The 26,774-nt window shown below is 43.7% G+C and overlaps 1 protein-coding gene across 1 annotated transcript in view; it reads left to right on the forward strand.

Annotated features, from left to right (window-relative positions):
- Nucleotides 1-26,774, forward strand: part of LOC138255574 (uncharacterized) — a 408,554-nt gene that overhangs the window by 347,387 nt on the left and 34,393 nt on the right. Inside the window, exon 4 of the mRNA XM_069205839.1 lies at nt 24,840-24,878. Within this exon, the coding sequence (XP_069061940.1) occupies nt 24,840-24,878 (39 nt within the window). The remainder of the gene's footprint in view (nt 1-24,839; nt 24,879-26,774) is intronic.

Genomic DNA, 26,774 nt, shown 5'->3' on the forward strand with positions numbered 1-26,774 from the left:
AGGGGGTTGGTTCCAGAAAACCACAGGCTGGACAAGGAGGAGGGCCACCTGCTGAATGTCACTGGACCATTGGTCGGATTCCCCAAGGCCTGGGGGCTGCAGGTACAGGGGTACCTTTAGGCATTGGGAATCTTTGTCAGCTGTGGTTGCGTTCAGGGGAGTCCTCTAGTTTCAGGCTGCAGGCATCATTGTGTTGGCCAGGAGGGGTCAACCCAGGGTGGACAGAAGGTCGCAATCGCCTGGGGACCTGCTTTGGACAGGTGGGCCACTTGGACACGGGCCATGGGCATCAGGTGCAGAGTGGGCAGGACTCACAGATCCGGGCTGTTCTGTAGTCCTTTTTAGAGTTTCTTGTGGACAGGGCCCCTGTACGCAGGAGTTCTTGGTCATCTGCTGGGCAGGCAGTCCTCTGGGGGGTTTGTAGAGGTTACTGGCCCTGCAGGATGCGTCACCCGTTTGTAGCAAGGCTTCTGAAGCTGCAGACAGGCTGGTAGGTCTGGGGCCAAGTCAGTTGGTGTCTGCAGTCTTCTCTGCTGGGGTCGGCTTAGCAGTCCTTCTTCTTGCCTCTTTCTTTTTTTCTTCTTGAGGTCACCAGGAATCTGGTGAGTAAGGTTCTGGGGAGCCCCTAAATAGTAGATTTAGGGGCATTAAAGGGTTCAGTGGCCAGTAACTACTGTCCATGGGGGTGGCTATACACTTTCTGTGTCCACTTCAATTGGGGAGGGAAGCACATTTCTAACCCTATTGGTCCCTATCCTCCAAAACAAGATGGAGGATTCTGCAAGGAGGAGGTCACGTCAGCCCTGGGCACCTTAAGGGAGTTCCCAGCTGAAGTGGTCACTCCTCCTTGTTTTTCCTAATTTTCACTTGGAGAGTCTGGCTGCTGAGGTTTGTACTAATTGTCATTCATGCAAATTCTGTAAAAGCAAATTTAGGTAAACAGCATAACAATAATACAAATTGGCTCATATAAAAGCATTAAGAATGAAGACCTTGCATGCAAAGAAAAAATTGCCTTTTCGTATGAAGTTGAAATAAACAGAAATTTACTGTTGAGCTTATTTGATTGGGCAGTCAGAGAGGAATCCGTTTTAATGCTGAGGGGTTTTACACAAGTTACTGGTGTTGGTTTAGTGCCAAGACAAGTGGGTCAGTAGGGCATTTCCTTGGAAGGTATGCTTATGTACGGAAAAAGAAACTCTGTTTGCTGCTATTTAACATGAGTTGTTTTTGAGTCATCCATGCATCAAGATTCTGCAGAAAGTCATGAAAGTTCAGTGCACTCGATGATCCATCAGCAAAGATCTTGAACACAATTTGGGTATCATCTGCATACATAAACAAGAGGAAGCCAAAAAATAATTGAGAAATGCTAGTGATCTATTATAAATATTAGAGAGAAGAGGGGAAAGTACCAACTCCTGTGGAATCCGATTGGTCTGTAACATACATGCTCCATCAGTGTGTTTGACCTTCTGATGCTGTAGAAACATACCAAACAGAAAAGAATACTTTTCAATCTTGCAGCTACTCACATGTTTGTATGTGTGTTTATAGTGTCAGTTTGATGTTGTAAGTGTATCTGTTGAACTCAGTGCATAGACCTTTAGTAATAAATGGAAAGGAGAATAATGTCACCCTACAATGACTGAATTGCACAATTAACATCCATCAGCTAATATCAGGGAAAACTGTATTTACTAATTACCACAAGAAAAATGAAGCTGACAGAAAATCACTTAAACATTTGCAATAAAAGACCATTAGATAAACTGTCAATTTGGAAGACACAGGAAAACAATCTTACCCAACATAGTATTCAGGCTTCTTGGAGTTTGTGTTCCAATGGCAAACAGGAAGGGAAGTGACAGGGTACAAGATTGCTGGTTGAGTAGGTCTGAATGTCGTGAGGCCTTCTTGAGCCCCCTCTGGTTCTACAACTTAGCTTGGTTTTATATTTGAAATTTTACATGTTTTAGGCTGACATCACTTTTAGGAATGACATTTCACACACTTTCTGCTTTCTATTTACTCTGAGAATACATTGTACATGCTGCTTGTTTTTAGTTAGCCTTTTGTAACATGTAATCTGTACACTCTGTTCAAGGCTAGGAACAGGATATCCTAGTGATTGCGTTCCCAGTTCAGAGACAGCTTCTAACTTCTAGCCATATTATTGCATCAGAGTGGTGCCTCTAACATAGCGTGGCTTTGATTATATAAGTGATTCACTGCCCCAGGGGCGTCAGAGGAGCACTCCGGCCACTACTGTCCTGGAATGCATCCTGTGGTTGACATGCAGCTCTGCTGACACTGATCTTCCATCTTGCACAGGAGGATTACCAGCTTCACTCTGGACCAGCACCCTGGCTCAGCTTTCTAGGTATGGGGGGGTCTCAGGCTATCCTATTAGATTGGGCACAGGCAAAGTGTAAACCCGCTATGCTCTCATATTGTAACTAGTGCTAGGTAGGAGGAGATAGATTTAAGATTGCCATAGTTGGAATGTTCATCCTTTTCACCATGTTAGTAACGCTGGTTACAATGCTTTGTTTCATTTGCCTAATAATCACAGCTCATTCTCTCTATGCAAGAATAGGATTTTTTCAATAAATGTTTGAAAACCTTCATTCATATGTTTCTTCTGTTTACCCTAGGCATGCATAAGTAAACAATGAAAGGGTTTTCCATGACTTCCCTGGGAGTCAGAGTGTCATGTTTGAGGTTGCCATAATCATCTGTTACCCTGGGAAGGCTGGGGGTTCAGGTGAGACACTGTGAGCTAGCTGGGAATTTGGTCGATAGCTCATGATGGTGTAAACGGACTCAAGCCTCTCGTCCTGACGATCTGCCATCCTAATATGCAGTCCTACCTTTTTAGTGGGAACCGCATAACATGGCACCACCAACATTTATAGGTCAGTTACTTATTTAACTGGTCTCCTGAGTAGTTCTTGTGTGTGCCAAAGGTCCCCTGCTCACCTTAAAATGGAGAAGTCTGTGGTGTTAGGGATCAAATCCTCCTCAGCATTATAGGAAGCACCTATATTTGTCTGTAGGTTGTCCAAGCTTGAATATGTAAAAGATTACCCCACTATAGTAAGTTCCTTCTCTAAATTCCATTCTTTAAAATGGTGGCAAATGTAATAAGTATTGCTGCTAATTGCAGACCAGCTGTTACAGCACATTTACATTACATGAGTTTCCCGATGGGTGTGGAGCTATTAACTTCATGGTTGAGGCTCACAATGCTTATAAAACGGAAGCATTTTATTCATGAGTCATGTTTCCTGTAGTCGATGCTAACACAAACACATTCCAGACATGCACTAACGCTGCCTTACTGGACCAATACAGAGTTCATGATGATTTAGAAATACCATTTACATTTCAGGAACCAAGGGCCAGATGTAGCAAGCAGTTTTGCCCATTCTGTGTCTATGGGAAAATGTGTTCATACATATGGCCCCAAGACTCAGTTCTAAGGTGTCCTATCACATGTTTTTGAAAACATTAGACTGAGTCTCCTGAGGGAGCTACATGGCCAGTCCTAGCTGGATATACACCATATCCTAATATACAACAAATAAATGCGGGCAAGTTATACCAACTATACAATAGTCTAGTGAGACTATATGGATTTTTAACTCAGTTTGTTATGAGTACAATAACAACTGCCCAGCAAGGACTGTTCAAGCAAAAAACAAACCAGCTTAAAGCAGTGTTTCCCCATAGGGGACCCCAGGATAAACATAGAATTCTCACTATGTGCTTGCCACTTGGGATGGTTCTCCGACAAAAGACTGTGCAACTTGGAGAACAATATTCACTGCAATCTATACTATAACACATGGTACACCATCACTTGCTATTTTGCCTGATGTGCTAAAACAGACACAAAACAGGATGCCCCTGCCCTGGATTTGGGGATTAAATTAATAGTCAACTTTGCCATAGTATCCTCAATTATTTAAAGTGATATCAAAGGGGAGGAAGCAGCACTGGCAATCAACCAATGCCTCGCACAGGTCACAGTTGCAGACCTGAGTGCGAACTACCAAAAATGATTGCTGATACCTATACATCTATGGGTAAAGACAATTAAGGGGCCACACCAAATAAACCACAGTTTAAAGGTAGTCCTGACAAGGATAATACCAAAACAACACCAGAGTTATCTATAACAATGCTGGGACAAAAATAACTTTTGAAAGTTAAATTAAAGGTGGATCTCTGAAACCAGAGACCTCATACAAACATTATAATTTACGTAACCGTGATACAACCCCTTAGCTGCCAGGCCTTTTCCTCCTCAGGAGCCAGGCCTTTTTTTTTGGCTATTTGGCGCAGTTCACATTTAGGACCTCATAACGTTTTGTCCACATAAGCTACCCATGCCAAATTTGCGTCCTTTTTTTCCAACATCCTAGGGATTCTAGAGGTAACCAGAGTTTGTTGGTTCCCCTGAAGGAGACCAAGAAATTAGCCAAAATACAGCAACAATTTCTAAAAAAATTTAAATGGGAAAAAATGGCTGCAGGAGAAGGCTTGTGTTTTTTTCTCTGAAACTGGGACTGAAAATGGCATCAAGAAAGTGTTTGTGGTGCTAAAATCATCATCTTCCCAGCTCTCAGGAACAGGCAGACTTGAATCAGAAAACCACATTTTTCAACACAATTTTGGCATTTTACTGGTACATTCTCCATTTTTACTATTGTTGTGCTTTTAGCCTCCTTCCAGTTAGTGACAGAAATGGGTGTGAAACCAATGCTGGATCCCGGAAAGCAAAACATTTCTGAAAAGTAGATAAAATTCTAAATTCAGCATGGGGTCATTTGTGTAGATCCGACAAGGTTTTCCTACAGAAAATAACAGTTGAAATAAAAACAAATTGAAATTGAGGTAAAACAACAGCCATTTTTCTCCACATTTTACTGTGTAACTTTTTCCTGCAATGTCAGGTTTTTTAAAGCAATATACCATTACGTCTGCTGGTCTCTTCTGGTTGTGGGGATGTATAGGGTTTGTAGGTTCATCAAGAACCCTAGGTACCCAGAGCGAATGAGCTGCACCGTGCAATGGCTTTTAATTGTATTATGAGTATACAGCAATTCATTTGGTGAAATATAAAGAGTGAAAAATAGGTATCAAGGAAACCTTTGTATTTCCAAAATGGGCATAAGATAAGGTGTTGAGAAGCAGTGGTTATTTACGCATCTCTGAATTCTGGGGTTCCCATACTAGCATGTGAATTACAGGGCATTTCTCAAATAGTAGTCTTTTTCACACACAGTCTTACATTTGAAAGAAAAAATGTAGAGAAAGACAATGGGCAATAACACTTGTTTTGCGATGACTCTGTGTTCCCCCAAATCTCCCCATAAAAATGGTACCTCACTTGCGTGGGTAGGCCTAATGCCTACAACAAGAAACGCAACATGGACCCATCACATTTTACATTGAAAACGGACGTGTCTTTTGGAAAGTGCCTAGCTATGGATTTTGTCCTCTAGCTCAGCCGGCACGTAGGGAAACCTACCAAACCTGTGCATTTTTTTAAACTAGACACCTAGGGGAATCCAGGATGGGGTAACTTGTGGGGCTTTCACCAGGTTCTGTTACCTAGAATCCTTTGCAAACCTCAAACTTTGGCAAAAAATAAACTTTTTCCTCACATTTCGGTGACAGAAAGTTCTCGAATCGGAGAGAAGCCACACATTTCCTTCCATCCAGCATTCCCCCAAGTCTCCCGATAAAAATGGTACCTCACTTGTGGGGGTAGACCTAGTGCTCGTGACAGGAAATGCCCCAAAACAGAATGTGGACACATCACATTTTCCCAAAGAAAACAGAGCTGTTTTTTGCAAAGTGCCTAGTTGTGGATTTTGGCCTCTAGTTTAGCCAGCCAATCAGAAGGGCAGCAGAAGTGCTGAGAGAGGCATGAAAAGAGAGGAAAGGTCTTTCCTCTCCTTTCATGCTGCTCTCGACCCCGCCATGTGATCAGAGGAGAAATGCTTTTGCATTTCTCTTCTGATCTGCGCTGGAAGAGGGGTAGGCCTCTGATGAGGTCAGCGCGCAATTGCACGCTGACATCATCAGATGCCACAGGGGGGGTGGTCAGGAAGGGTGAGGGTGGGGCGTTCAGAGGCAGACAATATGAGTGTATGAAACCAAAAAAGGACTCACAACACTTGTTTGACAACATCATAAAAAAGGAAGGGAAACATCTTCAATAAAAACTCCAATTCATAAAGAAAAAGGTTGGGAGCATTTTGGCTGAATATGACACACATATTGAAATGCTCCTTCAGAACGATATGGGCAGTGTCTCTGCTAGACAGAGCACTAAAGGTTTTGATAGTTTGCGAGGATCTTCAAGAGTTTCTGGATGTGAAAGCTACTAATGACTTCGTAAACGTTGAGACCCCATACCAGTGGGACACCCCTCCAGACAGAATATATAAACTAAATATACAAATTAAGGGGAACATAACATTTACTATTAAAGTAATATTCTGTGAAAATTGAACACTTAGGTGTGACATTCTCTTGGTAGAAAGCGATTGGCCACCAGAGTTTGTTAGAACACTACCACAAGGAGAAGACCTTATAATTCTATTGCTTTATGTCCTTGTTCCCGAAGAGGTTAACCCCTTAGCTGCTGGGCCGTTCCCCCTCAGTGCTGAGCCCTTTTTTGGCTATTTGGGGTAGCTCCCGCTTAGGCCTTCATAACTTTTTGTCCACATAAGCTATCCACACCAATTTGCGTCCTTTTTCTCCAACAACCTAGGGATTCTAATGGTACCCAGAGTTTGTGGTTTCCCCTGTAGGAGACCAAGAAATTAGCCAAAATACAGTGAAAATTTTGTTTTTTCCAACAAAATGGGAAAAAAAGGCTCCCGAAGAAGGCTTGTCTTTTTTTCTCTGAAAATTGCATCAACAAAGGGTTTCTGGTGCTAGAATCACCATCTTCCCTCCCACCTTTCAGGAACGGGCAGACTTGAATCAGAAAACCACATTTTTCAACACAAATTTGGCATTTTACTGGGGCATACCCCATTTTTACTATTTTTGGTGCTTTCAGCCTCCTTCCAGTTAGTGACAAGAATGGGTGTGAAACCAATGCTGGATCCTGGACAGCTAAACATTTCTGAAAACTAGACAAAATTCTGAATTCAGCAAGGGGTCATTTGTGTAGATCCTACAAGGTTTTCCTACAGAAAATAACAGCTGAAATAAAAAAATATTGAAATTGAGCTGAAAACAACAGCCATTTTTCTTTATGTTTTACTCTGTAACTTTTTCCTGCGATGTCAGATTTTTTAAAGCAATATACCGTTATGTCTGCTGGACTCTTCTGGTTTCGGGGATATAAAGGGCATGTAGGTTCATCAAGAACCCTAGGTATCCAGAGCCAATAAATGAGCTGCACCCTGCAGTTGGTTTTCATTCTATACTGGGTATACAGCAATTCATTTGCTGAAATATGAAGAGTGAAAAATAGGTATCAAGAAAACCTTTGCATTTCCAAAATGGGCTCAAGATAAGGTTTTGAGGAGAAGTGGTTATTTGCACATCTCTGAATTCCGGGGTGCCCATACTAGCATGTGAATTGCAGGGCATTTCTCAAATAGACGTCTTTTTTACACACTCTCTTATATTTGGAAGGAAAAAATGTAGAGAAAGATAAGGGGCAATAACACTTGTTTTGCTATTCTATGTTCCCCCAAGTCTCCCGATAAAAATGATACCTCACTTGTGTGGGTAGGCCTAGCGCCCGCGACAGGAAATGCCCCAAAACACAACGTGGACACATCCCATTTTTTGACAGAAAACAGAGCTGTTTTTTGCAAAGTGCCTACCTGTAGATTTTGGCCTCTAGCTCAGCCGGCACCTAGGGAAACCTACCAAACCTGTGCATTTTATAAAACTAGAGACACAGGGGAATCCAAGATGGGGTGACTTGTGGGGCTCTGACCAGGTTCTGTTACCCAGAATCCTTTGCAAACCTCAAAATGTGGCTAAAAAAACACATTTTCCACACATTTCGGTGACAGAAAGTTCTGGAATCTGAGAGGAGCCACAAATTTCCTTCCACCCAGCGTTCCCCCAAGTCTCCCGATAAAAATGGTACCTCACTTGTGTGGGTAGGCCTGGTGCCCGCGACAGGAATAGATCACACAACGTTCAATGTTGGTCCTTACATGAGGCAGCTGTTGACCCTGGGGTGATCAATTCCTGACGCAGGCACTAGGTGTAGGCACTCAAGTGGGGTAGTGTTTTTATCAGGACAGGTGAGGAATCACTGGGTGGTAGGAATTTTCTGGATCCCAGCATATTTCTGTAGTTTGTGTGACAGAAATGCGAGAAAAATAGAGTTTTTATTCAACATTTCAGCTTTGCAGGGTATTCTGAGTAAGAAAACTTTGGAGAATCCACACAAGTCACACCTCTGTGGACTCCCCCGAATGTCTAGTTTCCAGAAATGTTTGCGTTTAGTGTGTTTCTCTATATGGCCGCTGAACCCAGGACCAAAAACACAGGTGCCTGCCTTACAAAACCAGTTTGTTTTGCGATAGATAATATTGGTGCTCCCACTCCCTCCTCCTCGGATTCCCTCATTACCACCCAGAAAAAGTGCCCTTCATCTCTCCATAGCCGCCCTCCACCCCGCATATACACTTCATTTGTATTATAGCGCAGGTAATGGCTGACTTTACTAATGTACTCAGCTATTTATATAAAATACAGATTTGCTCTTTGCAGTAGGCATATAAACCTTCTGCGCTTCTTTATGGCACTAAAACTGCCACTAGACAAGTCTGAACCTTTTGTAGCAGAAACATAATCACAATACTTACTTGACTTTTTTATTGCTGCCTAAAAGCTACAGTTGAAAAGCGTCAGTTGAAGTATGTGCATTGCTTTGAAGACGCAAGCTGCAACTGCAAGACAACTGGTGGCAAATCTATTTATAAATATAAATATATATAAAAGTGATATATATATATATAGATCTATCTACATAGATATATCTACATAGATATATCTATAGATAGATCTATAGATATATATATATATATACATATATCTATATATATATATATATATAGATCTATCTATAGATATATCCATGTCCATAGATATATCTACATAGATATATCTATATATATAGATCTATATTTATATATATATAGATCTATTTTATTTTAGTTGTTGTATGGTTTCCTTGGGGGCCAAGCTGTGCTGCGATCGGGGGCCAGGAAATACTTTCAGGAATGCCTCGTAAGAAAGGGGAGACTCTCCCCTTTCTTACGAGGCCTTCCCGAACGTGGGGAAGGCCATTTGTGGCCATTTTCCCCATTGGAGCAGGAAGCGGCCGCAAGGCTGCTTCCTGCTCCGATGGGGAAATCAACATTGTAACGTCAGCGCGCCTTGCGGCGTGCTGACGTCACAAAGGGGCGGGTGGGGGGCGGAGGGAGACACAGAATAGCTTCCGTGTCTCCCAGGGGTTAAAAAAATTAAAATAATCCTCGGGTGTGTTTATTAAGCCCCTTCCTGGTGTCGCCCACTGGTCGTGACCCGCACCAGGGAGGTAGTGTGGGCGTCGGCCAGTGGCCGACGCCCGCACTTAAGCGGTTAAGCAAGCATATGCAGCAGATTAGGCTCTTGCTCAAGCCCCGGCACTATACCGCAGCCATATAGGCTGTGATAAGGATTTGTCTAATCATATACCCATAATGTCCAGCCTGCAGGTGAAACTACAATACCTAATAAAACATGAAGTGAAAGCTCCCGTAATTTAACCATGTGTATCTCCTATGAAAAACCCTTAGTTCCTGGTAGCTAAACCAGTTCATTCCTACTGCAAAGACTTAAATTATAGACTTTTAAACAGTCATATAGACACATTTGCAATTCAAGATTCACATAGTAGCTTTAATTAACAATATTATCCGTAAAAAAATACAAACCAACCTTAGATACTTCCAATGGGTTTTTCAGCGAAAACATAGCACCTGAAAGCATAGATTTAACTGCCTTCTCCACGTTAGGCTCAAGACACCATTTTTGTTGGCTCCCTAAGGGGTATACGAACAGTCCTGTGCTGGTTGCAGCCTGAGTAATGTCAATATTGCATGATATTGACCCCGAAGCATTGCCCTATGTTTATGATATATAGCTCACAGATGATGATTTAAACACAGTTCTAGCCAGAATAGATCACATTGGGCCTGATTATAACTTTAGAAGAGGTGTTAATCCGTCCCAAATGTGACGGATATACCACCAGCCGTATTACCAGTTCCATAGGATATAATGGACTCGTAATACGGCTGGTGGTATATCCGTCACTTTACCGTCACTTTTGGGACGGATTAACACCTCCTCCAAAGTTGTAATCAGGCCCATTGTCTTGAAATTTGCTGAACATAGCCACCAATTTAATCTCCAGAAAATGAAAATTGCTTTTCTTAGTGTCCTATTTTAAGGATACAATTTATCAAATTAGGGAAAGAGCCTGGAACTGCAATTCCTAGAGAAATGTACCCTCTTTGAACCCTCAAACACCATCAAAAAATTGAAATCCTTTTAAGGATTTTTCAATTTCACCAAAACATACATACCAGATTCCCCTTCCTGCCCAGGGGAGGGGGTGCTTGGCCCTCGGGGGAGTGCTAGCGCTCCCCCCTAGGGCCGATAGCAGGACTAGATGATCTCGTACTCGGCACCAGGCAACCGTAGCCGAGACCAGCTCCTCCTAGGCACCCGAGGGGTTACAACAACCTAATAGGTATCAGTATACTCATACGCACCCTTCACGTTCCTTTGCTAACTCATCTGACAAACAGTCTGAGAGAGTGGGGCGTTCAGAGGCAGACAAGATGAGTGTATGAAACCAAAAAAGGACTCACAACACTTGTTTGACAACATCATAAAAAAGGAAGGGAAACATCTTCAATAAAAACTCCAATTCATAAAGAAAAAGGTTGGGAGCATTTTGGCTGAATATGACACACATATTGAAACGCTCCTTCAGAACGATATGGGCAGTGTCTCTGCTAGACAGAGCACTAAAGGTTTTGATAGTTTGCGAGGATCTTCAAGAGTTTCTGGATGTGAAAGCTACTAATGACTTCGTAAACGTTGAGACCCCATACCAGTGGGACACCCCTCCAGACAGAATATATAAACTAAATATACAAATTAAGGGGAACATAACATTTACTATTAAAGTAATATTCTGTGAAAATTGAACACTTAGGTGTGACATTCTCTTGGTAGAAAGCGATTGGCCACCAGAGTTTGTTAGAACACTACCACAAGGAGAAGACCTTATAATTCTATTGCTTTATGTCCTTGTTCCCGAAGAGGTTAACCCCTTAGCTGCTGGGCCGTTCCCCCTCAGTGCTGAGCCCTTTTTCTGGCTATTTGGGGTAGCTCCCGCTTAGGCCTTCATAACTTTTTGTCCACATAAGCTATCCACACCAATTTGCGTCCTTTTTCTCCAACAACCTAGGGATTCTAATGGTACCCAGAGTTTGTGGTTTCCCCTGTAGGAGACCAAGAAATTAGCCAAAATACAGTGAAAATTTTGTTTTTTCCAACAAAATGGGAAAAAAAGGCTCCCGAAGAAGGCTTGTCTTTTTTTCTCTGAAAATTGCATCAACAAAGGGTTTCTGGTGCTAGAATCACCATCTTCCCTCCCACCTTTCAGGAACGGGCAGACTTGAATCAGAAAACCACATTTTTCAACACAAATTTGGCATTTTACTGGGGCATACCCCATTTTTACTATTTTTGGTGCTTTCAGCCTCCTTCCAGTTAGTGACAAGAATGGGTGTGAAACCAATGCTGGATCCTGGAAAGCTAAACATTTCTGAAAACTAGACAAAATTCTGAATTCAGCAAGGGGTCATTTGTGTAGATCCTACAAGGTTTTCCTACAGAAAATAACAGCTGAAATAAAAAAATATTGAAATTGAGCTGAAAACAACAGCCATTTTTCTTTATGTTTTACTCTGTAACTTTTTCCTGCGATGTCAGATTTTTTAAAGCAATATACCGTTATGTCTGCTGGACTCTTCTGGTTGCTGGGATATAAAGGGCATGTAGGTTCATCAAGAACCCTAGGTATCCAGAGCCAATAAATGAGCTGCACCCTGCAGTTGGTTTTCATTCTATACTGGGTATACAGCAATTAATTTGCTGAAATATGAAGAGTGAAAAATAGGTATCAAGAAAACCTTTGCATTTCCAAAATGGGCTCAAGATAAGGTTTTGAGGAGAAGTGGTTATTTGCACATCTCTGAATTCCGGGGTGCCCATACTAGCATGTGAATTGCAGGGCATTTCTCAAATAGACGTCTTTTTTACACACTCTCTTATATTTGGAAGGAAAAAATGTAGAGAAAGATAAGGGGCAATAACACTTGTTTTGCTATTCTATGTTCCCCCAAGTCTCCCGATAAAAATGATACCTCACTTGTGTGGGTAGGCCTAGCGCCCGCGACAGGAAATGCCCCAAAACACAACGTGGACACATCCCATTTTTTGACAGAAAACAGAGCTGTTTTTTGCAAAGTGCCTACCTGTAGATTTTGGCCTCTAGCTCAGCCGGCACCTAGGGAAACCTACCAAACCTGTGCATTTTATAAAACTAGAGACACAGGGGAATCCAAGATGGGGTGACTTGTGGGGCTCTGACCAGGTTCTGTTACCCAGAATCCTTTGCAAACCTCAAAATGTGGCTAAAAAAACACATTTTCCACACATTTCGGTGACAGAAAGTTCTGGAATCTGAGAGGAGCCACAAATTTCCTTCCACCCAGCGTTCCCCCAAGTCTTCCGATAAAAATTATACATCACTTGTGTGGTAGGCCTAGTGCCCGCGACAGGAAATTCCCCAAAACACAACATGGACACATCCCATTTTTTGACAGAAAACAGAGCTGTTTTTCGCAAAGTGCCTACCTGTAGATTTTGGCCTCTAGCTCAGCCGGCACCCAGGGAAACCTACCAAACCTGTGCATTTTTTAAACTAGAGACCTAGGGGAATCCAAGATGGGGTGACTTGTGGCGCTCTGACCAGGTTCTGTTACCCAGAATCCTTTGCAAACATCAAAATGTGGCCAAAAAAACACTTTTTCCTCTCATTTCGGTGACAGAAAGTTCTGGAATCTGAGAGGAGCCACAAATTTCCTTCCACCCAGCATTCCCCCAAGTCTCCCGATAAAAATGGTACCTCACTTGTGTGGGTAGGCCTGGTGCCCGCGACAGGAATAGATCACACAACGTTCAATGTTGGTCCTTACATGAGGCAGCTGTTGACCCTGGGGTGATCAATTCCTGACGCAGGCACTAGGTGTAGGCACTCAAGTGGGGTAGTGTTTTTATCAGGACAGGTGAGGAATCACTGGGTGGTAGGAATTTTCTGGATCCCAGCATATTTCTGTAGTTTGTGTGACAGAAATGCGAGAAAAATAGAGTTTTTATTCAACATTTCAGCTTTGCAGGGTATTCTGAGTAAGAAAACTTTGGAGAATCCACACAAGTCACACCTCTGTGGACTCCCCCGAATGTCTAGTTTCCAGAAATGTTTGCGTTTAGTGTGTTTCTCTATATGGCCGCTGAACCCAGGACCAAAAACACAGGTGCCTGCCTTACAAAACCAGTTTGTTTTGCGATAGATAATTTTGATGTCTCCACAATACGATTTGGGCGGTGGAATTTGGGGCTGAACTAAATTGGGGAGCTCCCAAGAGAGCACTCTCTCTCTCTCTCTGCTTGCCGCCGCATTCACCTGCTCTCTGGGTTGGGCTAACCCACTATTACCCAGTTGCACAGACTGCTTGCGAAGGGACAGCAGGACTGTCCTCATCACCTCCCTCATAATGTACTGGAAGAGGAGTTATCGAATGGGACTCCTCCGACTGAAAAATCACTCCCAGAGTCTCTGCCATTGTCCTATCCCTCAGATGCTGTCTCAGTATCTGATGTCTCAGTCTCTGATCCTATGTCAGAGCTGTCCTCGATAACCCGAGTGACGGCAGCAGTCATCCATCAAGATGCCATCTCTGCTATTGGCTAAACTGTTGCTCTAAAACACTAGCCTACGCAGACAGTCACAAAATCGATGGTGTGTGTGAGATACGTGCAACAGTAGAGGCCACCTTACCTGCGCTTCTTCCCTGAATCAGCATGTTCTTTCAAGACACTAAAATAACACCTTGTCACATTCCATTCGTCACAGTCTTTAGCACCTCCTGCGCCCAGTCCAACAATCATTATTGGTGCTCCCACTCCCTCCTCCTCGGATTCCCTCATTACCACCCAGAAAAAGTGCCCTTCATCTCTCCATAGCCGCCCTCCACCCCGCATATACATTTCATTTGTATTATAGCGCAGGTAATGGCTGACTTTACTAATGTACTCAGCTATTTATATAAAATACAGATTTGCTCTTTGCAGTAGGCATATAAACCTTCTGCGCTTCTTTATGGCACTAAAACTGCCACTAGACAAGTCTGAACCTTTTGTAGCAGAAACATAATCACAATACTTACTTGACTTTTTTATTGCTGCCTAAAAGCTACAGTTGAAAAGCGTCAGTTGAAGTATGTGCATTGCTTTGAAGACGCAAGCTGCAACTGCAAGACAACTGGTGGCAAATCTATTTATAAATATAAATATATATAAAAGTGATATATATATATATAGATCTATCTACATAGATATATCTACATAGATATATCTATAGATAGATCTATAGATATATATATATATATACATATATCTATATATATATATATATATAGATCTATCTATAGATATATCCATGTCCATAGATATATCTACATAGATATATCTATATATATAGATCTATATTTATATATATATAGATCTATTTTATTTTAGTTGTTGTATGGTTTCCTTGGGGGCCAAGCTGTGCTGCGATCGGGGGCCAGGAAATACTTTCAGGAATGCCTCGTAAGAAAGGGGAGACTCTCCCCTTTCTTACGAGGCCTTCCCGAACGTGGGGAAGGCCATTTGTGGCCATTTTCCCCATTGGAGCAGGAAGCGGCCGCAAGGCTGCTTCCTGCTCCGATGGGGAAATCAACATTGTAACGTCAGCGCGCCTTGCGGCGTGCTGACGTCACAAAGGGGCGGGTGGGGGGCGGAGGGAGACACAGAATAGCTTCCGTGTCTCCCAGGGGTTAAAAAAATTAAAATAATCCTCGGGTGTGTTTATTAAGCCCCTTCCTGGTGTCGCCCACTGGTCGTGACCCGCACCAGGGAGGTAGTGTGGGCGTCGGCCAGTGGCCGACGCCCGCACTTAAGCGGTTAAGCAAGCATATGCAGCAGATTAGGCTCTTGCTCAAGCCCCGGCACTATACCGCAGCCATATAGGCTGTGATAAGGATTTGTCTAATCATATACCCATAATGTCCAGCCTGCAGGTGAAACTACAATACCTAATAAAACATGAAGTGAAAGCTCCCGTAATTTAACCATGTGTATCTCCTATGAAAAACCCTTAGTTCCTGGTAGCTAAACCAGTTCATTCCTACTGCAAAGACTTAAATTATAGACTTTTAAACAGTCATATAGACACATTTGCAATTCAAGATTCACATAGTAGCTTTAATTAACAATATTATCCGTAAAAAAATACAAACCAACCTTAGATACTTCCAATGGGTTTTTCAGCGAAAACATAGCACCTGAAAGCATAGATTTAACTGCCTTCTCCACGTTAGGCTCAAGACACCATTTTTGTTGGCTCCCTAAGGGGTATACGAACAGTCCTGTGCTGGTTGCAGCCTGAGTAATGTCAATATTGCATGATATTGACCCCGAAGCATTGCCCTATGTTTATGATATATAGCTCACAGATGATGATTTAAACACAGTTCTAGCCAGAATAGATCACATTGGGCCTGATTATAACTTTAGAAGAGGTGTTAATCCGTCCCAAATGTGACGGATATACCACCAGCCATATTACCAGTTCCATAGGATATAATGGACTCGTAATACGGCTGGTGGTATATCCGTCACTTTACCGTCACTTTTGGGACGGATTAACACCTCCTCCAAAGTTGTAATCAGGCCCATTGTCTTGAAATTTGCTGAACATAGCCACCAATTTAATCTCCAGAAAATGAAAATTGCTTTTCTTAGTGTCCTATTTTAAGGATACAATTTATCAAATTAGGGAAAGAGCCTGGAACTGCAATTCCTAGAGAAATGTACCCTCTTTGAACCCTCAAACACCATCAAAAAATTGAAATCCTTTTAAGGATTTTTCAATTTCACCAAAACATACATACCAGATTATGCACAATGCATAAAACCATTATACTATTTAATTTGTCCAGACTTCTCCAGTACACATTAGACATCAGAACATACATAGATTCTTAGATCAATACAAAATTACTTGCTTGTATCCAAACACTTACACACATGTGTAAACAAAACAAATTTGGTCTTCTTTGTAATAGTGGGTGTTAGAAAAGGGGTCTCTAGTTGGCAGTGATTTGCAACCTGTCCAAGTAGAGACCCTCACTCTAGTCAGGGTAAGGGAGTCACACAGCTAAAATAGCCCCTGCTTAACCCCTTTGTAGCTTGGCACAAGCAGTCGTGTAAAGTATTTGTACACACACACACAGTAACAAAGTGAAAACACTACACATAGACACCACACCAGTTTAGAAAAATAGCCAGTATTTTTCTGAATAAAACAAGACCATAATGACAAAAATCTAACGTACACATGGATGCGTTGTTTTAGTACAAAGTACCCGCTATGCGTCAAAAATAAGGCCGCAGGAGAGGTGATGCGTCAGAAAAGGAAGTGATGTGTCGATTCCATCTTGCAAGTGAAGCCGTGCATCAATTCTTTCCCAACCGGGTAGGCAATGCGTTGATTCTTTCCCCCGCAGGAGAACGATGCGTCGATTTATGGACATGCTGCCTCAGGACCTTGCTGTGATGTTGGATATTTGACACCAGAGGTCAAAGCGTGGAACATTTCAACACCCCGTGCGAAGGGTCCTCGTTAAGGACAGGCGGTGTGTCAAATTTCCTGCAGAAGGACAGGCTCTGCGTCAAATCTGTCATGTTTTCAGCCATGGGACCAGCACTGCATCGATTTTCTGATGTGCACACAGCAGTGCATAGATATTCCCCTGCAAGCTTCCAGTGCTAAGGGCTCAAGAACTGGATTTGGCACTAAGCACGGCAGGACTTCCAGCAGAAGAGTCCAGGCACTGGCATATGAAGTCTTTGATGTCCCTGAGACTTCACAACAGGAGGCAAGCTTAGTTCAAGCCCTTGGACAACCTTGGGAAGTAGGATGTACAGTCCTTTCACTTCTAGGGCAGAGGTAGCAGCAGCAGGTCAGCACATCAAAGCAACAAGCAGAGTGGCAGGTCCTCCTCAAGCATCCAGCTCTTCTACCTGGCAGAATGTCCTCAGTCCATAAGTGTTCTGGAGTTGGGGGCTCAGCAGTCCAATACTTGCACTCATTTCTACCTTTCAAGGAGGCAAACTTCAAAGGAAAGTCTTTGTAGTGCACAAGACCCTGACTCTCACTGTCCTGGTCCCAGACATACTCCAGGGGGTTGGAGACTGCTTTGTGTAAGGACAGACACAGCCCTAGTCAGATGCAAGTGTCAGCTCCTCCCTCCATTCTAGCCCAGGAAGACCCATCAGGATATGCAGGACACACCTCAGTTGCCTCTTTGTGACTGTCTAGAGTGAATTCACAAACAGCCCAACTGTCAGTCTGACCCAGACATGTATTCCACAGCCAGGCAGAGGCACACAATGGTTAAGCAATACAATGCCCACTTTCAACAAGTGGTATTTTCAAACTTACAATCTAAAAACGAACTCCACAAAAAGTATTTTTAAATTGTGAGTTCAGGGACCCCAACCTCCACATCTCTCTGTGCTCCCAATGGGAAACTGCACTTAAATGATATTTCAAGGTAATCATCATGTGACCCTATGGGAGACGTAGGCCTTATAATGCTGAAAAACAAATCTAGCAGTATTTCACTATCAGGACATGTAAAACACACTAGCGCAAGTCCTACCTTATAAGTACACTGCACCCTGCCCAGGGTGCTGCTTTGGGCCTACCTTAGGGGTGACTTACATGTAGTAAAAGGGAAGGTTTGTGCCTGGCAAGTGGGTGCACTTGCCAGGTTGAACTGGCAGTTTAAAACTGTAGTGGCAAGTCTGAGACTTGTTTACAGGGCTACTCATGTGGGTGGCATAATCAGTGCTGTTGGCCCCCTAGTAATATTTGATTTACCGGTGCTGGGCACCGCTAGTGCACTTTACTAGGGACTTACTAGTAAATAAATTATGCCAATCATGGAGAAATCCAATCACCAACCCAATTTAGACAGAGAGCACTTGCCCAGGGTTCTAACACCAGCAAAAACAAAGTACAGAATCATAACTAGAAGTCAGAAGGCAAAAAGACAGGGGAAACCACACCAAGAGCTGACACGTCTAACAGTGGGTGCCATTGGCTTCACATATGTCAGATTCAATGAGGGTGACACAGTGCCTATTCCATATAGAAAGCTTTTATATTCTAATGCTGAAATGCGTTTTGCATCCACTGAAAAAATACTGACTGCAGTTCAGATGGGGAAATGGCCTCAACTGCACGCGCTCTGCCACTCGTGCCATTTGTCCGCAAACATAACAACGCTTGCCTGAACCACACATATGCGTGAAGTCAGCCTGATCCACACCTATGCCTTAACCATGCATATTCGTGGTTGAGGCAGCAGTCTAGCTGTGCAGATGGGAGGGCACCGATCAGGAGCATGAAGAAGGATTGGGAGAAATAAGTGGGGCTGGGGTTGGGCTTGGGGTGGGGGTTGTTTTTAGAGGTGGGGTAGTTTTGGGGCTCCCGGCAGGGGGGTTGGGGTACTTTGGGGAGGTTTTTTTTTTAGGGGTGTGCAGACAGTTTTATAGCTCAGGGTGTGGGGGTCATGGTAGTTTTTTGGATTTAGGGCTCAGGGAGGGGGTTGGGGTAGTTTTAAGGGCAGGGTATCTGGGAGAAGTTGGGATAGTTTTTTGTATTTAGGGCTCAGGGCTGGGGAGGATCGGAGAAGTTTTAATGGCAGGATGGGCGGGGAGTTGGGGAGTTTTGGGGATTTAGGGCTCAGGGCAGAGGGTGTTGGGGTAGTTTTATGGGCGGGTAGGGGTGGACTTCAGGGCAGGGGTGTTGATTTAGCAGTGGGTTGGGGTATTTTGTGGAGGGAGGTGTGGTTAGGGGTGAGTGGGTGGTTTTAGGGCTCAGGGCATGGGGGTTTGGTAGTTTTTTAATTTAGGGCTCAAGGTGGTGGAGTTGAGGTAGTTTTAAGGGCAGGTTGTCCGGGGGTCTGGATGTTTTTTGGATTTAGGGCTCAGGCAGGTCAGAGTAGTTTTAAGGGCAGGGGTCGGGGGCAGGGTAGTTTTTTGGATTTAGGGCTAGGGTGGGGGGCTCTGTAGTTTTAAGGGTGAGGTGGATTGCAGGTATCTGGATTTGAGTCGATATAGTAAACCTGCAACCCCCTAAAATATAGAAGGGTGTCTGGTGTTAGGGCACGGGCGGGACAGAATTTATCACACATGTTTCTTTACTACATATGCTTTTACAACAAACTTTGCTGTAAAGGCATGCGTGGTAAAGACACTGTTGTGGTTCCAACCACGTTGTTCAGGCATGAGTAGTTTGGGCATTTGTGGTTGTGTCATACAACCGTTCAGATGTCTTTCATAAAGGAAAGACCATTGGCTTAAGGGAAACTGATAATTGGCGTCATTCCCATCCCAGTCTTAGAGGCTGTCACAAAGGCAAGAATTCCTAACGCTAATATACTGGGACCTAAGACAACAGAGAATGGAAGGCAACATGCTGGAAAACTGGGAACTAAGGGACTGATAACCTGTAAAGGTGGAGACAAAGCAGTAAGCAAAGAACTCAAACTAAATACCAACAAGCATTGAGTGTAATGAACGAGAGGGGTCCCATGTACCAAGGACAAAACATTTATGATCTATGATGATGTCCGGGTGGAGGTATCAAAAGAATGAGGGCAATACAAAGAAGGGGTATATATTTTTTCATGTCACCGCAGGCATGACAGAGAGATAATTTTCGAATGATCTGTAGTATTGTTTATTCGAAACATAAGGCTGTTGTATGGAAACACCTGTGCATAGTAAGGGGCATATTTATACTCCGTTTGCGCCAAATTAGCGTCGTTTTTTTCGACGCAAATTCGGCGCAAAACCAACGCCATATTTATACTTTGGCGTTAGACGCGTCTAGCGCCAAAGTATGAGGAAAGAGCATAATTTTTTTGCGTGAACGCCTTCCTTGCGTTAATGAGATGCAAGGTAGGCGTTCCCGTCCAAAAAAATGACTGCGACGCAAATGCGTCGTATTTATACTCCCGGGCAAAAATCACGCCCAGGAGTGGGCGGGTCAAAAAAACCTGCATTTGCGCCGCTTTTTAACGCCTGGGTCAGGGCAGGTGTTAAGGGACCTGTGGGCTCAAAATGAGCCCACAGCTGCCCTCCCATGCCCCCAGGGACCCCTTGCCCACCCCAGGAGGACACCCAAGGATGGAGGGACCCACCCCAGGGACATTCAGGTAAGTTCAGGTAAGTATAAATATTTTTATTTTTATATTTTTTTTGTGGCATAGGGGGGCCTGATTTGTGCCCCCCTACATGCCACAATGCCCAATGACCATGCCCAGGGGACAGAAGTCCCCTGGGCATGGCCATTGGGCAAGGGGGCATGACTCCTGTCTTTACTAAGACAGGAGTCATGTAAATGGCGTCTGGGCATCGTTAAAAATGGCGCAAATCAGGTGGAGGTGATTTTTTAGCGTCAACCTGACTTGCACCATTTTTAAGACGCCCTAATGCCATTTTTCCCTACGCCGGCGCTGCCTGGTGTACGTGGTTTTTTTCCACGCACACCAGGCAGCGCCGGTCTGCTTGCGCCGGCTAACGCCATTCAATAAATACGGCGCCCGCATGGCGCTTCAGAATGGCGTTAGCCGGCGCAAACATTTTTGACGCTAAACTGCGTTAGCGCAGTTTAGCGTCAAAAAGTATAAATACGGGCCTAAATGTCCTCTGATGCACTGTTCAAGTATGCATAATAAGGTGCGTAGCTTGCCAAGTGGCTTGTGAAGTGGGACTGAGATTTGAAGATCGGTTTCTGTCTCACAAAAGCTAACTGAGAGAGGCAAAAGGTAAGCCCATTCGAACCACTGGTGTTTGTTATGCACGTTTCATTCCGTTCATATTCTTGAGTTATTCAGACTTTGATTAATTCGAACTGTTAGGCCTGCAGTATGGAATTTTTGCCATACTGCTGTCACATGTAGCCATTTTATTGGTAGATCAATTGTGGGAGCAAGTAAAGACGCTACGTGGGTGTAGCACCAGATGGAACAAAGTGTCCCTAGACAGTGTCATGCCCCCCACCCCGTCTTCCTTGTACGGTGACATCCCCTCGCACCCCTGATTGTTCTATACTTTAATTTACCCTAATTCCGATTCCTTGTTTTCTGCTGCTTTGAAGCTGACAAGGAAGCAGACTGAATAAAATGTAGAGGGACGCCGACAGCGAAATAGATGGTGCGACTGTGCCACCTGCTGGGGATACTAGAAATAGGATTAGGAATGAAAATGTTCTAGAACAGAGGTCTCCAAACTTTTTAATGCCACGCAGCCCCAGCTGAAAAATAAAAATCTTTGGGCCCCCTCCTCAGAATTTTGCACAATTATTGTATAAAGATGGCAATGTTTAAATATGTCTAGACCTATTTAAACATTGCAGTTAAGTACTGTTACCTTTTTAAAGATGCAAAAACATGCTTCTGCTTAAAACAAAGGCCTGTGATTTGTGTAATGCTTCTTTTGGCAAGAGTCTGGCGCCCCCCCTGTGATCACTTGAGGCCCCCCTAGGGGGGCCCGCCCCCCAGTTTGAAGAAAATGTTGACCCCCCCCTCCGCCCACCACTCCCATTGCCAAGCTCTGTTGACAGAGATGCAGGTGCCAAGGGACCTGGAGTCCAATTGACAGTGAAAGTACGGAATGTTCCTTTTGGTTGTGCTTTTGATGCTGGAGCTCTTGTGGTTGTTGGCATGGGGACATTGATTTTGATATTGGATGGCTCGGTGATCTGAACACTCGCTGCTGATAAATTCAATGTTCTGCAGATTATCAGTTCTAACACCAGGGCGCAAGTCCTAAAAAAGAAGTGGGCAGTAGTGACATCATGGCGCGTGCTATCACAGCCCATGACTTCACAACGAGTGACATTGCACGTGATGTGATTTTACTGAAAGTGACAATCCAAGTAGTGACATCAGATTATAAGTCCTCACACTTATGTTTATCAAGTAAATCATGAGTACATTGAAGCACCGTATTAGACTTAACAAATTAGATTTTGCGTGGCGGTTGTACCAGAAAAGTGGGGCAATTCCGACGGAAAATCTGGGCCACAACTAATACATTTAGGGGCAGATAAGAACCCCTAGCGCCTCCTTGAGCCACATTACTGTAATTGTTTTGATGCTAATGTGGCCCTAGGCCAAAAGCGCCACCCCAAATTTAAAAAATGGCGCAATGCATGCATTGCACCACTTTGCAACCGTTTGCGGTACATTATGCCAGTACCAGGCATAATGTATGTAAAGGTGGTGTTACCCAGTTAGGGGGGCCGAAAAAATGACGCAAAGAAATCTAAGAGATTTCTTCGTGTCATTTTTGTCAGCACTTTTAACACGTGCTCAAAGCAGGCGTTAAAAGGAGCCACACCATTGTTTACAATGGGCTTTGCATGATTAACATTATTGCTGCTAATCCTGCAAGGCTCTGAACTAAACTAGCGTCAAATATTCTGACGCTAGTTCCCTAACTACAACCATGGTGTGCCATATCTTACACATGCTGGCATTAGGGGGGCGTTAAGGGGCGCAAGAAAAGTACTGCTGCACTAGGTGCAGCACCACTTTTCTTAAATCTGGCCCTTATGTTTTTTTAAACCCTGCCACAAAGAAATTGGTAACAAGGAGAAGCATGGTAGTATATCTGTTCTCCTTAATTGGTTGGAAAGTCAGCATTTTAAAATATTTTATGGGGTTAAGGCACCTGCTGAAGAGGTGTTCAGGAAATCTCAGGGAACAATAATAATGGTGAGATAACTCTGGAGGTTAACGCATTTGTTGGACAGATGTGTTTTATGCAGTCCCAGACTTTAATCAAAATAGGATAGGTCTCCTGCAAAGCACACCATGTAACATGCAGATGACAGATATTTATTTTATGTATATAGGTAAGTGGGTTACTCCTTTGAACACAGAGATCCTTTTGTTACTTGCAGTTCATAAATTGTAATCCTTTTGATATAGCACAGTGAGCTATGAGGAACATGTGACTACTACACCTTGTAACCCTCACTTTCTCATGTAACACATTTTATACATTGATTTACAAACTTACCTCCTTTATTGTCAATGTAGAATGTGTATGTTATGTAAATCGCTCTGACACCCTGAGTTGGAATGAGTAGCACTATAAAAGAAATAAAATACCGCTATTTAATTGTTGTTTAAATTGTTATTCTTCTAAATACCGGGACAGACCAACACATCTGACAATCTTACAGTGCATGCACTTATATACAAGGACTGGCCTCCTCAGGAGTAGTAAGCCTATATAAAAGCATGTCTTACTTAATCCCATAGGTGCGGGCCACTGGCTGACGCCCGCACAACCTCCCTGGTGCAGGTTATGACCAGTGGCCGATGCCAGGGAGGGGTTTTAAAAACCCTCTGGTGCAATGCAACAGGGGATTTTCTTTTTTTTTACCCTGGAAGATGCGGAGGAACTTCTACGTCTCCCTCTACCCCCCTCTCACCCATTTTTCCCCACTGGAGCAGCGGAGGAGCAGGTAAGCATCCTCTCCCTACTCCGGTGGGAAACAAAAGGCCAAAACGTCTTTCCCAGATGCCAGGGTGGCATCAATGGAAAGGGGTGAGTCTCCTCTTTCCATCGATGCCTTCCACGCACTGTTTCCTGCCCATGGATCGCAGCATGGCTGCAATCCATGACCAGGAAACGGCCCTAGGCACCTGGGATCGTGTTTGGGGTGGTCGGCCCCCGTGTAAGTGGGCCACCCCCCACCTGCCATGGGGGCATAATTTGAAGAAAAAAACACGTTGGGGTTCTCCCAGGGATTCAAATTAATGTTTTTAAAAAAAAACAAATGGCGGGGTCGGCCCTTACTACATGGGCTGACCCTTATATTTAAAAAAATGGTTTCCTCTGGGAGGAGGATCGTGACAAAACCCCGGGAATATTTTTAAAAAAAATGAAAATGTTGGGGTCAGCCCTTGGGCTGACCCCTTATGGGGGCATTGTTTTATACATGTATCATTTGATGGTTTGCCATGGGTCATGATCGGCCCCAGGGAAAGCACACGTATAAAAAAAGAAGTGATGTAGAGAGTCTCTCTCTCTTTCTCTATATATGTACATATATAAATATATATACATATATATATATATATATATATATATATATATATATATATATATATATATATATATATATATATATATCTAGAGACAAACCTCTCTATATATATGTATGTGTATCTATATATTAGAAGATGAGGTCATGGGAGGCAGAGCACCAAAGATGACTGTCGCACTGGGTGCCACCAGCGCTAAAGGCTGTGATGATGGGTATGTGGTAATGTGAAGTAATAGTGTGTCATTTTTGTTTCTTTCAGTGTCTTCAGAGAATCTGCTGAATCAGAGAAGAAGCGAAGGTAAGGTGATGACATTTACTGTTGGACCCATCACACACACCCACGAGCAATTTTGTGACTCTATCTGCCTTCTACGTAGGCTAGTACTTTAGAGGGATAGTTTAGCCAGTAGCAGAGATGGCGTCTCATTGGATGATTGCTTCTCAAGCCCTAACTCAGGTTATGAGGCAGGATCAGAGATTAAGACAGCATTTGAGGGAGAGGACAAAGGGGCAGAATCTGGGAGTGATTTTCCAGTCTTCGGAGTCCCACCTGATGACACCTCTTCCAGTGATTCTGAGGGCGACGATGAGGACCGTCGTGCTGTCCTTTCACAAGCACAGTCTGTGCAGCAGGACAGCAGGGGGTTAGCCCAACCCAGAGAGCAGGTGCAGGTGGCGGCAAGCACAGAGAGATTGCTCTCTTAGCAGCCCTCTGATTTAGTTCAGCCCCAAATTCCACCTTTTACTGGTGACGCTGGATGTAATGTCGATACGGCCATTTTTTTGCCAGTCGACTACGTCCATCTATTTTTGGATGTTGACTTCCTTCAGAAAATTTAGCAGCAAACAAATTTGCGTGCAGACCAATTTCTGAGGGAGCATGGAAGCACTCTAGGGCCCCGTTTTAGGGAACGCCAGTGGACTCCCACTTCGCTGGTAGAGCTGAAGATATTTTTGGCCCTTACACTCAAAATGGGGTTATTGCAGAAACCAACCTTGCAATCCTACTGGATGACTCACACGGTTTGGATAACCCCCATCTTTGCACCGTACATGAGCAGAGATTGTTTTATGCTACTGCAGCGCATGCTGCATTTCAATGATAATTCTGCTGCATTGCTCCAGGACCATCCAGACCATTACAGGTTGTTCAAAATTGGGCCTGTCGTGGAACATTTGTCTGCCAGGTTTCCAGAGATCTATACTCCTGGAAAAATATGGCAGTCGATGAGTCCTTGATCCTGTACAAAGGACAGCTGCTGTTCAGACAGTACCTTGCGAGCAAAAGAGCTCGCTATGGCATAAATCTGTACATGCTGTGTGAGATCCTTTATGGCTATGTGCACAGCTTGAGAGTGTATACAGGGAAGGACTCCACCCAAACCCCTGTAGGTTGCCCTCGTGCATTAGGGGTCACAGGTAGGATTGTATAGGAACTTGTCCAGCCACTCGCACTTGGTACAAGAAACTGTTTACCCACCTGATACAGATTGCAACATGCCTATGTTGTTTACTATCAGACAACCACAGGAAGACTCATGACTTTCCTTGACTTCCTGTAGTCTGCAATTGAAAGCCACACTGCTGTTACAGAAGCAGCAGCCCCCACCTCATATGTTCTGGAGGATATGGCAAGGCTGCAGGAGCAACATTTTGCTGATCACATTCCTAAAACACCCAAAAAGGATTGTCCATGTCGTCGCTGTAAAGTGTGCTCAATGCATGGAAAGCGGCAGCTGAGTTGGTATTACTGTCCCCAGTGCCCATCTCAAACAGGCCTCTGTGTCCCTAATTGCTTTATGTTGTATCATACTAAACTAACGTCCTGGGAAATCGACTGAGGTAGAGCGGCCATTGGGTAATCCTTTCAGGGGATGTGCATGGATACGAACGTCCATGGGTCACTGCTTCATTAGGAATGCAGCCATAGAATTTTACTTCATCTACTTCAGGAAATCATGGACTTCCTTATGGCCTTCTTGACACCTATATCCACTGTCAGAACGTGGCAGGTGTTCTGTTCAATTAACGTGCATTATATTCCCCATACTGCACATACTAGTGGACAGAACATATGCCACATTGTCACGGAGTACCCTGTGTGGCAAAATGTAAAAGCATTGAAAATGCTTGTTAAGAGAACTTATGTATGCTACACAAGAACCACTATGATTGCCAACGATAACCAGAGTAA

This window comes from Pleurodeles waltl, chromosome 1_2, assembly GCF_031143425.1.
Source record: "Pleurodeles waltl isolate 20211129_DDA chromosome 1_2, aPleWal1.hap1.20221129, whole genome shotgun sequence".
NCBI lineage: Eukaryota > Metazoa > Chordata > Amphibia > Caudata > Salamandridae > Pleurodeles > Pleurodeles waltl.